The 15932-nt window shown below is 52.1% G+C and overlaps 2 protein-coding genes across 5 annotated transcripts in view; one reads left to right on the forward strand and one right to left on the reverse strand.

Annotated features, from left to right (window-relative positions):
• The window catches only part of SETDB1 (SET domain, bifurcated 1), a 68263-nt gene extending 67510 nt beyond the window's left edge, over positions 1–753 (forward strand). For all 3 annotated transcript variants that reach the window (XM_015424518.1, XM_015424517.1, XM_015424519.1), the window contains exon 23: positions 580–753. In XM_015424518.1, coding sequence (XP_015280004.1) covers positions 580–697 — 118 coding nt within the window. In that variant the 3' untranslated portion in view covers positions 698–753. The remainder of the gene's footprint in view (positions 1–579) is intronic.
• A 7634-nt stretch (positions 754–8387) lies between these two features.
• CERS2 (ceramide synthase 2) overlaps positions 8388–15932 on the reverse strand; it is a 99367-nt gene continuing 91822 nt past the window's right edge. For both annotated transcript variants that reach the window (XM_015424496.1, XM_015424495.1), the window contains exons 10-11: positions 15343–15496; positions 8388–10379 (exon numbers count right to left, since the gene is read on the reverse strand). In XM_015424496.1, the coding sequence (XP_015279982.1) occupies positions 10224–10379; positions 15343–15496 (310 nt within the window). In that variant the 3' untranslated portion in view covers positions 8388–10223. The remainder of the gene's footprint in view (positions 10380–15342; positions 15497–15932) is intronic.

Here is a 15932-nt window from a genome sequence, read left to right on the forward strand (position 1 = left end):
CTGGGCATTTAAAGGGGTGCCAGTCCATTTGGATGCCTTTCGAGTGAATAGAATCACAGGATGTTAAGAGTTGGAAGGGACCTTGCAGGTCATCTAGTCCAACCCTCTGCACTCTGCAGGAGCATAGCCAAAAGATAGCCCTGCAACATATCTGAAAGATGGTCGTCACCCCTTCATTGGAAGCAATGGAAAATGAGGGCTCCCTTCTTCTGGGGCCCATAGAATTGGACCCCCTGGTCCAACCTTTTTGAAATGGGGGGGGGGTGTTGAGGAGAGGCACCATCATCTACACTGCAAATCTGGTGCCTCTACCTCAAAAAAACAGCTCCCCCAGATCGATTCTCCATTATAGCCTTTGGGGACCATTGACTCTGATGGTCCCCATAGGGTATAATGGCGGCAAAAAAGGGCCCGGTCTTCTGCACGCACAAAATTATTGGTGGGACAGTCAGGAAGGGGTCTCTCCTCTCGATCTTAATTCCCACTCAGGGATTAAGGTCCCTGCAGTCTTTAATTAACTCACCGCTGCAATGCAGGCAACCGTCTCTCTGTTTCATCCGTTCCCGACTTTGTTTTCAGGCGGATCCGGGCCGGGACAGAGCTCACATGGGATTACAACTACGAAGTGGGCAGCGTGGAGGGGAAGAAGCTGCTCTGTTGCTGCGGAGCCCTCGAGTGCCGGGGCCGCTTGTTGTAAAGGGGAACGAGATTCTTTTTGTGTACCTGTGTGTGGAGTCGGGTCTTCGAAGGAAACCAAAAAAGCTTCTAGGGGGAGAAGACGTTCCTTTGCTCTCAACCCTGCGTCTCCTCCCGTTTCAAGACACACCCCTCTCGTTTGTGTTTTGGCGATCGGTTGTACTTGCGTCGCATCGTAAAAACCGCCTTCTTTTTTTATTGTTTTAAAGCAATAATAAAAATGTTGCTATGTAGTCTTTATTAAAGTTCTGTTGCTAGAGGTCTTGTGTCATAAGACTCGCCCGGGCAGAAATTATCCTAAGCTTTCCATGGGGTGGAGAGAAACAGACAAGGCTGTAGGCATTCAGCAGTTATCCCCGCCTTAGAATCATAGAATGTTAGAGTTGGAAGGGACCTTGCAGGTCATCTAGTCCAACCCCCTGCACTCTGCAGGAGCATAGCCAAAAGATAGCCCTACAACCAGTGTTCCCTCTAAGCTGAGTTGGTGTGAGCTAGCTCACAGTTTTGTAGTCTCTGGCTCACCCATTTTTGTCTTAGCTCAGGAGGGATGGCTCCAGAGCAAACTAATTTAGGCAGGAGCCAAATTGCTCGCTCACAACTTTCATGCCAGTAGCTCACAAAGTAGAATTTTTGCTCACAAGACTCCACAGTTTAGAGGGAACATTGCCTACAACATACTAGGGATGTGCATTTCGGGATCCCGAACCGAAAAAAAAGCCGAAAATAACGATTTTCGGCTTTTTTCTGCTTTTGGGATCCCGAATTAGCAATTTATGAGCTTGTCCGAATCCCGAAAAAAATTCCCGAAAAATTCGGGTCCATTATAACCAATGGGGCCATTGAAGTCAATGGCAAAAATCCTCTTGGAACTTTGCGGGGGGCTGGGGGGGAGGGGGTTTGGGGTAGAGGCTCCAAACTTGGAGCGTGCTTACTGGAACCTCTCCCCAACATACCCACCAAGTTTCAAGACGATTGGACCAGGGGGTACAATTTTATGGGCCCCCAAACAGGTTGCCCCCAGATCAGCTTGCTGCAGTTTATTCGCGGTTTGCCGCCGAAATTCGGCGGCAATTCGGCAACATTGTATCCTATGGACCTTGGAGTGGGTAAGCTCCAAACTTGGAGGGTGGTTACTAGAACCTCTCCCCTACATACCCACCAAGTTTCATGAAGATTGGACCAGGGGGTCCAATTCTATGGGCCCCCAAACAGGTTGCCCCCATCCCATTGTTCTCTATGGTGGGAAAAAAATTACGTTTTTCCCCACCATAGAGATCAATGGAGGGATGGGGGCAAACTGTTTCGGACAGCATGTTTGCAAACTTTTGCCAGACCAGCCAGCCCCAGCCACACTGCAGCAGAGAAGAACCATACAAGTGCCCCCCCACAACCTGTGCCGCCAAACTGGGTGCCCAAAACCCCAAAACCAACACAACTTGGCTCAAACCAAAGAATCTCTCTACAGCAGCAGCACTGAGGTAGCATGTCTGTCCATTGCCAATGCCAGCCAGACAGGCCCAGCAGCAGGACCAGAGCAATCTGCCCCCCCCACAACCTGTGCCAAGGTGCAACCAATCAGTGCCCAGACCAACTTGGTGCAAACCAGAGAATTTCTGCAGACAGCAGCAGCAGCCCACAGACTGAGGGAGCAAGCAAGTGCATGCCAGCCAGGCCCCAGCATTGCAACAGAAGAACAAGAGCAATCTGCCACCTGTGCCAGGCCAGCCAGGTTGCCATGCCAGTCAGTGCCCCAAAACCAGAACTAGGTCAAACCAGAGAATCTCTCCAGACTGCACTGGAGCGGCAGCACACAGGCTGAGGGAGCATGTATGTGCATCGCCAATGCCAATGCCAGCCAGCCAGGCCCAGCAGCAGAACCAGTCCACCACAAGTGTGCCAATGTGCCAGTGCCCAAAAAACCCCAAAAGCAAAACAATCTCTCCCCTCTGCAGTGGCAGCGGCCTACATAGGGGAGCATGTTTGCTAATGGCAGCCATGCCCAGCTGCAGAACCAGAGCAATCTCAACTTCCCCCCAACAACCTCTGTGCCAGTCACCCAACTTACTGGACTCAGTCCAAACCTGAGGATTTCTGCAGTATAAATGAAGGGGGGGGCAGGCAGGGCCTGTGCAAGTGACGTGAGCAATCACTAGGGGTGTGCGTGCGAATCCCCACTCAGCGCACCTGAAGAGAGGCAAAGGGAGGCCAGAGGAACCCAGATGCCCCCAAATTAGAGTGGCTGCCAACTCTCCAGGTGGTGCCCAAAGATTGAGATAGGATGATTCCCAGGTTGGGGAATCATCCAGAGGGGTCCCACGTATGCTACCTCTAGGAAGGTGGCAGCAAGGAAGTAAGATAGCTCCACCCCCACCGGGCAGGGGCAGGCAGGCAAAAACATCCCGAGCCACACAGCGGCTGGCTTGTGGGTCTCCCCGCCCCGTTCCCAGCAATGCAGGAGGTTTTGGGCAAATTGTTGAGAGTGGGGGGTTGGTCAATGGTAACAATCCTTTTTTAGCCTGTGGCCAGTGGCCACCTTTGGATTTCCAAAGCGGAGCGGACTAGTAGTCATCTCTCCTTACAGTCTCTCCTGGCCATGGAGCAGGCGGGCTGGGTGTGGTTGGGGGAGGGGCGTGCAGTGCACAGGTTCTGCTGCTGTCCCCTGCCCTGAACAGGGGACCAAGCCCGACTCCCAAGTTCCCAACTCCTTTTCAGCCTCTCGGCAGCCCACCTTTGGATTTCCAAAGCAGGCTAGGCAAATAGCGCTTCTGGTCATGGAGGAGGGGCCTCTGGGCCTCTGGGGTTGTAAGGGAGACGTCTCTGTGTGAATCTCCTGCATTGCTGGGCACAGAGGTTGATGGGGGGAAGTTGAGATTGCTCTGGTTCTGCAGCTGGGCATGGCTGCGATTAGCAAACATGCTCCCCTATGTAGGCCGCTGCCACTGCAGAGGGGAGAGATTGTTTTGCTTTTGGGGTTTTTTGGGCACTGGCACATTGGCACACTTGTGGTGGACTGGTTCTGCTGCTGGGCCTGGCTGGCTGGCATTGGCATTGGCGATGCACATACATGCTCCCTCAGCCTGTGTGCTGCCGCTCCAGTGCAGTCTGGAGAGATTCTCTGGTTTGACCTAGTTCTGGTTTTGGGGCACTGACTGGCATGGCAACCTGGCTGGCCTGGCACAGGTGGCAGATTGCTCTGGTTCTTCTGCTGCTGGGCCTGGCTGGCTGGCATGCACTTGCTCCCTCAGTCTGTAGTGGCTGCTGCTGCTGTCTGGAGAGATTCTCTGGTTTGACCTAGTTCTGGTTTTGGGGCACTGACTGGCAATTGGCAACCTGGCTGGCCTGGCACAGGTGGCAGATTGCTCTGGTTCTTCTGCTGCTGGGGCCTGGCTGGCATGCACTTGCTCCCTGTAGTGGGCTAGTGGCTGCTGCTGCTGTCTTGAAAGATTCTCTGGTTTGACCTAGTTCTGGTTTTGGGGCACTGACTGGCAATTGGCAACCTGGCTGGCCTGGCACAGGTGGCAGATTGCTCTGGTTGTTTCTTCTGCTGGGCCTGTCTGGCACAATGCACATGCTAGTGCTGCTGCTACTGTAGAGAGATTCTTTGGTTTGAGCTAAGTTGTAGTTTTGGGGTTTTGGGCACCCAGTTTGGTAGCGCAGGTGGGGGGGCACTTGTATGGTTCTGCTGCAGTGTGGCTGGCTGGTCTGGCAATGTACAGTTTGAAATTGCAACACGCAGCACACTCCCCCAAACAGTTTGCCCCCATCCCTCCATTGTTCTCTATGGTGGGAAAAAAATTACATTTTTTCCCACCATAGAGAACAATGGGATGGGGGCAACCTGTTTGGGGGCCCATAGAATTGGACCCCCTGGTCCAATCTTCATGAAACTTGGAGGGTGTGTTGGGGAGAGGTTCTAGTAACCACCCTCCAAGTTTGGAGCCTCCAACTCCAAGGGCCATATGATACAATGTTGCCGAATTGCCGCCGAATTTCGGCGGCAAACCGGGAATAAACTGCAGAAGGCTGATCTGGGGGCAACCTGTTTGGGGGGCCATAAAATTGTACCCCCTTGTCCAATCGCCTTGAAACTTGGTGGGCATGTTGGGAAGAGGTTCCAGTGAGCACCCTCCAAGTTTGGAGCCTCTACCCCAAACCCCCTCCCCCCCAGCCCCCCGAAAAGTTTCAAGAGGATTTTTGCCATTGACTTCAATGGCCCCATTGGTTACAATGGACCCGAATTTTTCGGGATTCCCGAAAATTTTCGGATATCTATGCTTTACCGGTATAGATATTCGGGTTTTTTCGGGTTTCCCGAAAAAATTCGGGTCCAATAAACCCGAATCCGAATTTTACCGAATTTTTTTTTTTGCACATCCCTACAACATACCCGAAAGAGGGTTGTCCAGCCTGCCTCCACTTGAAAACATCCAGCGAAGGAGCATCCACCACCTCCCGAGGCAGACTGTTCCACTGCTCAGTTAGGAAGTTTCTCCTGATATTTAGCCGGTAAGGACTCCCTTGTAATTTCCACCCATTAGACCTAGTCTTGCAACCCCCGGAGCAAGAGAGAATAGATCATCTACATGACAGCCCTTCAAATGCTTGAAGACTGCAACCATGTCCCCTCAAAGCCTTCTCTTTCCCAGGCTAAACAGACCCAACTCTTTCAGCCTTTCCTCCTAAGACTCGGATTCCAACCCTCTCGCCCTCCTGGTGGCCCTCTTCTGGACACGCTCCAGCTTGTCAACATCCTTCCTAAAATGTGGTGCCCAAAACTGGACACAGGACTCCCGGTGAGGCCTGATCATAGCAGGATAGAGCGGAACGGCCACCTCCCGTGATCTGGACACAAGGCTTCTGTTAATGCATCCTAAGACTGCATTAGCTTTCTTCGCAGCCACATCGCACTGCAGGCTCATGTTTAGTTTTTTATCAACCAGAACACCTAGATCCCTTTCACACGTGCGGCTGTCAAGCCAAGTCCCTCCCGTTCTATATCTGTGCCTTTGATTTTTTGTACCTAAGTGTAGGACTTTGCACTTATCTCTACTGAAATTCATTTTATTTGCCTCTGCCCACTGTTCCGGCCTATCTAGATCATTTTGAATCCTGACTCTGTCTTCTTCGGAATTAGCAATCCCACCCGGCTTCGTGTCATCTGCAGATCTGATAAGCATCCCCTCTATGTCTTCCTCCAGGTCATTTATAAAATCATTGAACAACACCGGGCTGAGGGCCGAGCCTTGACATAGAGCTGCCAGCAACTCTCTGGGCATGTAAGATTGGGCCATGAGAAGAAGAAGAAGAGATTGGATTTATACCCCGCCCTTCACTACCTGAAGGAGTCTGAGAGCGGCTTACAAACTCCTTTCCCTTCCCCTCCCCACAACAGACACCCTGTGAGGTGGGTGGGGCTGAGAGAGCTCTGACAGAAACTGCTCTTTCAGGAACAGCTGTGCCAGAGCTTGTGACTGACCCAAGGTCACATCAGCAGGTGCAAATGGAAGAGTGGGGAATCAAACCCGGTTCTCCCAGGTTAGAGTCTGCACACTTAACCACTACACCAAACTGGCTCATCGAGCAAAGCCCTGGCTCATCGATTCCTATGTTAACTACATTTCAATTCCCAGCACTGTGTATTAACCTATCTCGACAGCGACTGATAGCTACGGTGGGGGCTCCGCCCCTTCCTTAAAGTCCCCCCCTTCTTAAAATCTCCCTGCTTCTTCCCAAAAGCATTTAAAGCACGGGTGTTGAGCTCATTTGTTCTGAGGGCCGGATCTGACACAAATGAGACCTTGTCGGGCTGGGCCACGTGTGTCATAAAATGTAATGCCAGGTGGCGGAGATATCAACTTTATAAAGGACACAAACACAAAGGGGCTTTCTTTTCTTTTTTTACTTAAAAGCATGCTACACTAGCACTCTTGCAATATTTTGTTTATTTACCAGTGTCTGATAAGTGACACCTCTTGCTCTGCTTTGGATTGCATCCAAATGTCTGTGCTGATGCAATCTTGAGTATGCTGTTCAGGTGTGTGTCTGTAATCTGCAAACCTACGCTGACGCAGCAGAACTGGAAGAAGAAGAAGAAGACAGCCAGTTCCACTGCAGGCCCAAGAGAAGCCCTCCGGGGCCCTGCTCCGGCCCCCGGGCCGCATGTTTGACACCCCTGATTTAAAGGGATCCTTTAAATGCTTTTGAGAAGTAGCGGGGTGGCGCATGCCCCTCTCACTCCCTCCTGCAAGATTTAAAGGGCAGCTGATTGGTGGGCCATGTGCGCCCCACTGATCAGCTGGGGGCCCCTTTAAATCTTGCAGGAGGAGAGGGAAAGGGGCACATGCCACGCCCCCCTTTATTATGGCAAATAATGGCAGCCTGATCAATAAAATTTTTGTTCCAGAAGCCACAGAATCCTGGCTACAGGCCTGAAATGATGTTCGCACCAGGCAGGCAAGTCACCGTTTGGTCAAAACGCCCTTCACAGACCCCACTCTCCCTATTCCTAATGATCAAAAGCCCACCTCCCCCCAAGGGTATCCTCGGTACGAAGAAGAAGAGATTGGATTTATACCCCGCCCTTCACTGGGAGTCTCAGAGCGGCTTACAAACTCCTTTCCCTTCCCCTCCCCACAACAGACACCCTGTGAGGTGGGTGGGGCTGAGAGAGCTCTGACAGAAACTGCTCTTTTTCAAGAACAGCTCTTATCAGAACTACGGCTTTGCCCAAGGTCATCCAGCCAGGTGCAAGTGGAGGAGTGGGGAATCAAACCCGGTTCTCCCAGATTAGAGTCCACACACTTAACCACTACACCAAACTGGCTCTTGCGAGAGGATATCGGCCCATCGGCCAAGGAACGGGTCCCTTCTAAGGGACATCCTCCTCAGACCGTGATGCCTTCTTACCTGGGGTATTCGTATGCACACACACACCCCCACTGCCCTGGCCAATAAGTCACGCTCCCGCCCGCGGGAGAAGGAGCTCAGGCCGTTAGCGCTGAATCACCCACTACCAAAAGCCCACCTCCCCCCAAGGGTATCCTCGGTACGAGAGGATATCGGCCCAGGAACGGGTCCCTTCTAAGGGATCATATCCTCAGACCGTGATGCCTTCTGACCTCGGGTATTCGTATGCACCCCCCCCCCACTGCCCTGGCCAATAAGTCACATTCCCACGCACGGGAGAAGGCGCTCAGGCCGTTAGTGCTGAATCACCCACTACCAAAAGCCCACCTCCCCCCAAGGGTATCCTCGGTACGAGAGGATATCAGCCCAGGAACGGGTCCCTTCTAAGGGATCATATCCTCCTCAGACCGTGATGCCTTCTGACCTCGGGTATTCGTATGCACCCCCCCCACACTGCCCTGGCCAATAAGTCACGCTCCCGCACGCGGGAGAAGGAGCTCAGGCCGTTAGCAGTGAAGCTGGGAACCACCGCGCTCCCACGGGTCCCTGGAAGCTAGACATCACACCACCTGCACAACTTAGAGATAAGAGTTACAGCAGCTACGAAGCACAGAAGGAATGCAGTGGCAATTGGTATTCAACTGATCTCCCCAACCCCCAGGGCAGCATAGCTGACAAGTACTCCGGTTAGTCCCCGAGGGCCTCTTCCACTCTGCCCATTCTAAAACAGCACGCTTCCAAGTCGCTCTTTTTAAACAGACGTTTATTAGTTTTATTTAGGCTTTTAATATATTTTAACTTTAAAAAAAAACATTTTGGTCTGAAGATAAGGTTTACTGGTCCTTGTGTACCGCCCCACCCCCCTGCACACAAGCCCTTGGTGGCTAGGTTGGGAAAAACATGCATTCGCCATCTGCTCCCGCCAGGTAGGGGCCCGTCCTCCTACCGGGCCCCCGTTTGGGTTTCCTCTCTGGGTTTGCGGAAGTCCTAACTAATAAATTAAGGGGGGGGATTGCGCTTCGGAGCTCGGACGAGCGAGGCACGAAGAGGAGGCTAAACTCGCGTGGGGCCCGCAGTCCTGTCCGAGTAATGGCAGAACCCCCCCCACTCCCCGCAAAAAGCTATTGAGGAAGGGGAAGGCGCAACCATCCACGGATCAGAACCACAGAATCCGTTTTAACTCTAAGAGGCCGTGCGTGGTTTATTCTTTTCCCCCAGCAACGAAAATGGGAGGGGATGAAAATGAGAGAAGTGTATGTGGATCGTCTGTGTGTGTAGTAGTGTATGTTTTGTACGGGAGGGCCGCTAAGAAGGTGTGCATCCATACAGTGGGGGGGGGCACGCGGTTGTACATGCTAAATGGGACACTGCAAATTATCTCACAGCCTCAAATGTGACCTCCGATGCATGGACTCCCCTGAAACCGGGCAGCGGGAAGGTACCGCTCTAGTTCTCCAATGTATTTATTTATTGGGAAAATAGATACCTACGTACAGTTGTTCCATGAGAAGGCATCAAGCCCGAACTTGGGAGCAGGGTGGAGAAAAAGGGCCTTTCGGGCATTCAGTAATATCTATCCCAATGAGTTTCGGAACATCTAAAGAATATTCTGGATTTTTTATTTTTTTTGCAAACAAAAAATTATTTTCCCCAGAGAAATATATATATATAGCATGACCTCTCCACCTTCAAGGATTTAAGAGGCTTTGAGACTAGAACAAGGGGGCAAGGTCCAACTCGCACGCATCCCCCCATTAAAAAAAACAACAAACTAGCAGATCTGAGACGGTGTATACCGCTTGTGTAAGTTCAAGCGCAATGAGTTGCCGCTCTAGGGCCAGGAAGTGGGGAATAAGAGTGCTACTCTCGTGTAAACCCCATGCCTAACCCTCCCCCAAGTCAGCCAAAGCTGAATGGGGGAAGCCTTCAGACTAAGGAGCGAGCCCGACAGAGAATGACAGGTACATCCCAAACTCTTCTCCCTCGCCTGACCCAAAGCTTTTGGCACAGAAAGAAAAAAAAAAGGAAGCATCGGTGAGGATCGGTGACTTGTGAGGGGGAGTTGTGTCATTTAAGGGGTTGTCACGAGAACAGAGAATCAAAAAGAATGGGTGTGTGCAAGGGGGTGTGTGTGTGTTACTTATAGCACAGTGTTTCCTTTCTCATAGCTTTTGGGTCAGCATGAGCGAATTTGTCGTTGAGGAGAAAGGAGAGGGAAAAACAAAAAGGCAACAGTCTCGGGGTCACATTTACCCCAGGTTTTTTATCTTTAAGGCAGTTTGGTGAAGGACCGAGGGCCAGAGAAAAAGGCCGTCCATCTCCCCCTCCCCCCGAAGAACCCAACTTTCCAGTTGCCGCCCCTGTCTGAGCGGCTTTATCTCTCCTAAAGAAATTGCAAGACGGCGGGAGGGTCCGAGCCCCTTCCTGTCTCAGTGCGACACGAGATCCCCCCCCCCCACGGCCACCAACATTTGAGGAAGGGGGGTCACAGACATCGGAGAAGGGAGGGCCCCCTTCAGCTCTCGGTGGAATTAAGTTCGCCTGGCGGAAAAGTTTTCGGTATGGCCTCGAAATTCTCAGATTGCAGCAGAACGATGGGCCAGCCGGAGCAGGTGAAGGGATCAGTCGGCTTTCCGGTGGTTATTGTTCAAGAGGGGGTGCCCGTTGCTAAGCGGACCGTTCTTTGTGCTGTGCCCTGTCGTGGCCCCCACCTTCTCCTCCTCCTCCTCTTCCGTGCTATCGGTTTCATCATGGTCACTGCGTTCATCTTTCACTACCTGTAGGGAAGGGGGGGGGGGGGGAAGAAATCAAGAAACAGGAAGTGACCAAGAGACCATCTAGTCCAACTTCCTAAGAAATCAAAAAGAGAAATAAGGCCTCGTCTGCTTACAGGAAGTTCTAACCATAGAGCTGATGATTCTTTAGAACTACACGGCAGTGGCAACGGTAGCTCTAGGAATCGCCAGAGACTATGGTCAGCACTTCCTGTAAGCAGACAAAACCTTATTTTTCTTTTAAAATTTTCCTCCCCAGGATGATCCCCCCCCCCCACCCCCGGTTAGGCCCCCGTTTCTGCCCGCCAATCGGGTGACCCATCTGCAGCCAAGGGCCACAAATATCTGGAGGTTTCTCGCCATGTGGGCAAATGAGAACCCTACTACCAAGAGATGGACACTATCCAGGCCACGGCGGGCAGCAAACAACCAAAGCAGAGCAAGTGAGGAAGACTTAAGAGTTGCTGCACAAAATCTGGAACAGTTTCGTTCACAAATATTCGGTGGCTTTGCTGAGATTCAACAGACCATGACTCCAGGACTGGCAAGAGATGGCCTTTCACTGCCAACCAGAGAATCATCACTAATCGCCAAAACACAACGAGCATACACAGAGTGCATTCTACTTTGGAGGTGAAGATCTCACACTCAGAACTGGGCTGACAAAACAGAGGAGCGAATTGGTAAAACATTATGGTTCTGCTGGATTCGGTCCGGTTCCATCTAAGGGTGCATTACCCCTTGAGCATACTAGGGATTATAATATTAAACTTAGCTGAGCCTCCAGTGGAACAGGGAAGTACCACACATGCAGCTAGGAGTCACTGTAGTACTAATAGCACCACCAATACAGGGGGGCCTCGATTAAATCGATGGGCGGGCAAATTCAGGACAGACAAAAGGGAGGCGCTTCTTGACTCAATGGGTAATTGAGTTGTAAGATTCTCTGCCAGTGGAGGAAGTGATGGCCAAGAGCATAAAGGTAAGAGGTAAAGGCTTCCCGTGCTCAAAAGCCAGCCAAATCCGACTCGGGGGTGTGTGTGGTGCTCATCTCCGTTTCCAAGCCAAAGAGCCAGCGCTGTCCGAAGACGTTTCCATGGTCGTGTGGCCGGCATGACTAGACGCCGAGGCGCACGGAACGCTGTTCCCTTCCCACCAAAGCGGTACCTATTTATCTACTTGCAATGTCTCCCTTTCGAACCGCTAGGTTGGCAGGAGCTGGGACCAGAGACAGGAGCTCCCTCCGTCACGCGGCACACTCGGGTCTCGAACTACCGAGCTACAGACCTTCCGGTCTGCAGCTCAGCGTCTTAACCTCTAAGCCACCGCGGCCAAGAGCATAAATGGCCTTAAAAGAGAATTTGACAGATTAATGAAGGGGAGAGTGAAGAGACACAGTGAGTGAAGAGAGCCTCCATCTACAGATTGAGGGGAGCCACGTTGGTCTGCAGGGGGGATGGAGCTTCCTTTCTGGGATCTTCTGGTGCTTGCACACCGCGATGACGTCACCCGGAAGTGAATCCATTGTGCTAGGCACGTCACTGGGAGGGGGGGGGCTCTAGCATTCAGCCAGAAACTCTATGGTACCATAGGGTTTTTTGGCTGAGTACTAGAGCCCTCCCCCCCCCCAGTGACATGCCCAGCACGATGACATTAGAACGGGTTAGAACGGATAAAAGGAAGTCTTTCTTCACCCAAAGAGTGATTGACACGTGGAATTCACTGCCACAGGAGGTGGTGGCGGCTACAAGCATGGACGGCTTCAAAAGGGAATTAGATAGGCATATGGAGCAGAGGTCCATCAGTGGCTATTAGCCACAAGGTATAGATAGGGGCTCTGGGGCAAGTGATGCTCTGTCTTCTTGGTGCTTGGGGGGGGGGTCAACAGAGAAGAAGAAGAAGAGAAGAGATTGAATTTATACCCCGCCCTTCACTTGGAGTCTCAGAGTGGCTTACAAACTCCTTTCCCTTCCCCTCCCCACGACAGACACCCTGTGAGGTGGGTGGGGCTGAGAGAGCTCTGACACAAACTGCTCTTTTTCAAGGACAGCTGTGCCAGAGCTTGTGGCTGACCCAAGGTCACATCAGCAGGTGCAAGTGGAGGAGTGGGGAATCAAACCCGGTTCTCCCAGATTAGAGTCCGTGCACTTAACCACTACACCAAACAGAGGGAGGGCTCCTAGTGTCCTGGCCCCACTGCTGGACCTCCTGATGGCACCTGGTATTTTTTGGCCACTGTGTGACACAGAGTGTTGGACTGGATGGGCCTTTGGCCTGATCCAACATTGGCGTCTCTTATGTTCTTATGACGTCACCACTAGACGACGTCATCGCGCCACGCACATTGGTGTGATCCCGGGTTGGTGGATTGGGGGCCCCTAAACCGGGTAAACCCCAGCCCCCGGCGGGGGAATGGCAACCCTAGATTCGAGTCCTGTAGCACCTTCGACACCAACGAAATTTTCGGGCTGTGTGCTCTTAAGAGAAAAAGCTCCCTTCGTCACATACCATGTGACCAAGCTAGTTCCAGAGGGTAGACATGTTGTTCCACAGTGGAAGAGCTGGATTTGAGTCTAGCGGCAGCTTAGCAACCATAAAATCTTGTTGGTGTCTAAGGTGTTACTGGACGCAGACCTGGCCATCTGACAAAGAGATCTTTGACTCCTGAAAGCTTACACTCTGAAGACCTTCTTGGTCTTTAAGATGCTACTGGACTTGAATCTAGTCAACCCCTGAAACCCAGAGCCAGAAGGCAGTGTCAGGGGAAGTCCTACTTGTGGGCCCTACAAGGCAACTGGTTGGCCACTGTGTGGGACAGGATGCTGGACTGGATGGACCCTCACTGGGCTGATCCAGCAGGGCTCTTCTGATGTCCTTCTCAGGGGAAGGCCTCGGCCTCTCTGCCCTGTTGTTGGCCCTGCAGAGGAACTGGCTGGCCCCTGTGTGAGACGGGAGGCTGGACTAGATGGACCCTCCCTGGTCTGATCCAGCAGGGCTCTTCTGATGTTCTTGTGGAGGCCTCGGCCTCTCTGCCCTGTTGTGGGCCCTCCAGAGGAACTGGTTGGCCCCTGTGTGAGACAGGAGGCTGGACTGGATGGACCCTCACTGGTCTGACCCAGCAGGGCTCTTCTGATGTTCTTCTCAGAGGAAGGCCTCGGCCTCTCTGCCCTGTTGTTGGCCCTGCAGAGGAACTGGCTGGCCACTTTGTGAGACGGGAGGCTGGACTAGAGGGACCCTCACTGGTCTGACCCAGCAGGGCTCTTCCAATGTCCTTCTCAGGGGAAGGCCTCGGCCTCTCTGCCCTGTTGCTGGCCCTCCAGAGGAGAAACTGGTTGGCCACTGTGTGAGGCAAGATGCTGGACTAGATGGACCCTCACTGGTCTGACCCAGCAGGGCTCTTCTGATGTTCTTCTCTCTGGTGGCCTCTTGGCTGCTACTGGGTCTGTTCAAATAGTCTAATTATTATTAATTACATTATTTATAATCTGCCTTTCCCATGGAGACTCATGGTGGATTACTGAGTGTTAAGTCAATACAATCAAAAGGATGGGTTATTCAATAAACCAGGAGTCCCTAACCCTTTTGAGCCTGTGGGCACCTTTGGAATTCTGGCAGAGCGTGGTGGGCGTGATCACAAAATGGCTGCCACAGAGGGTAGTGCACAACAGAAAATGGCTGCCTCCGGAGGCAAAGCCACACAGCGGAAACCGCTGTGAATACACTGGGAAAGAGGAAAAGAAGCAGACTAACAAATCTTGTGAAAGGGGACGAGCTTTCGTGAGTCACGGCTCACTTCTTCAGATACCAAAGGAAAGAAGAAGAAGAGATTGACTTTATACCCCACCCTTCACTACCCAGAGGAGTCTCCGAGGGGCTTACAAACTCCTTTCCCTTCCCCTCCCCACAACAGACACCCTGTGAGGTAGGTGGGGCTGAGAGAGCTCTGACAGAAACTGCCCTTGAGAGAACAGCTCTGAGAGAACTTGTGACTGACCCAAAGTCACCCAGCTGGCTTCATTTGGAGGAGTGGGGAATCAAAGCCAGTTCTCCCAGAATAGAATCTGCGCTCCTAACAACTACGCCAAACTGGCTACACTACACCAAATTGGAAGAGGGAGGAGGAGGAGATTGGATTTATACCCCGCCCTTCACTACCCAAAGGTGTCTCGGAGCGGCACACAAACTCCTTTCCCTTCCCCTCCCCACAACAGACACCCTGTGAGCAATGTTCCCTCTAAGCTGTAGAGTCTTGTGAATAAAAATTCTACTTTGTGAGCTACTGGCATTAAAGGTGTGAGTGAGTGACTCGCCTACTGCATAGATTAGTTTGCTCTGGAGCCATCCTTCCTGAGCGAAGACAAAAACGTGTGAGCCAGAGGCTAAAAAACTGTGAGCCAGCTCACACTAACTCAGCTTAGAGGGAACAGTGCCTGTGAGGTGGGTGGAGCTGAGAGAGCTCTTGACAGAAACGGCTCTTTTTCAAGAACAGCTCACATCAGAACTGTGGCTTGCCCAAGGCCATCCAGCCAGGTGCGAGTGGAGGCGTGGGGAATCAAACCCGGTTCTCCCAGATTAGAGTCCGCGCACTTAACCCCGAGACCAAACTGGCTCTGAAGAGGAGAGAGAGAATAAAACCGACACTGTGGTGGCAGCCGCCACTGAAACAATGTTGTTTTAATATCACCAGCCAATCACCGGCCAGTGCCCCACCCGCTTTCTAAACACACTTGGTGGGAGCCACGGTGCCTATGGACCCCCTGCGATAAGCTCGGCTGAAATCTGCTCCCACTTCTCTCCTGAACACGGTCACATCCCAAGGCAGTACGGAGGCTGTCGGGGGGGGAGTCCCCCTCTTTTATATCTTGGACAGGCGGGGGCAAAGGCAAGGGTTTAAGCTCTCCCTCCCCTTTTCCTTTATCCCAGAGATACAGGACCGTTTTTAAAAAATAAAATAAATCCAGCTTACGTTTCCAGTTATGAATTTGTGAGCCATGCGCAGGATGTAGTACGCCCAAAATATGTGCAGGCATTGAAGGGTGATCATCATGGAGTTGAAGAAATAGTAGCCGAAGAAGGGAGGGTACATATACAAGGGGTAGATCACCGTACAGTGCAGGATCCTGGTCGATAGAGAGGAGGGAGTAGCAATTATCTTTCATGTTTGGAAAAATCCGCCCCTACCAGTGCAGGCGGGAAAATGGTCAGCTTTGCCAGAGAGAGAGAGAGAGATATATATATTGGATTTACACCCCGCCCTTCACTACCCAAAGGAGTCTCCGAGGGGCTTACAAACTCCTTTCCCTCCCCACAACAGACCCCCTGTGAGGTGGGCGGGGCTGAGAGAGCTCTGACACAAAAGGCTCTTTTTCAAGAACAGCTCTTATCAGAACTATGGCTTGCCCAAGGTCATCCAGCCAGGTGCAAGTGGAGGAGTGGGGAATCAAACCCGGTTCTCCCAGATTAGAGTCCGGACACTTCACCACGACACCAAACTGGTGTATGCATCATTACAAGGAAAGCTTGTGGAAATTATGGGGCGCTGTTGCATTGCTGGTG

This window comes from Gekko japonicus, unplaced genomic scaffold (genome assembly GCF_001447785.1).
Source record: "Gekko japonicus isolate JY-2015 unplaced genomic scaffold, Gekko_japonicus_V1.1 scaffold142, whole genome shotgun sequence".
NCBI lineage: Eukaryota > Metazoa > Chordata > Lepidosauria > Squamata > Gekkonidae > Gekko > Gekko japonicus.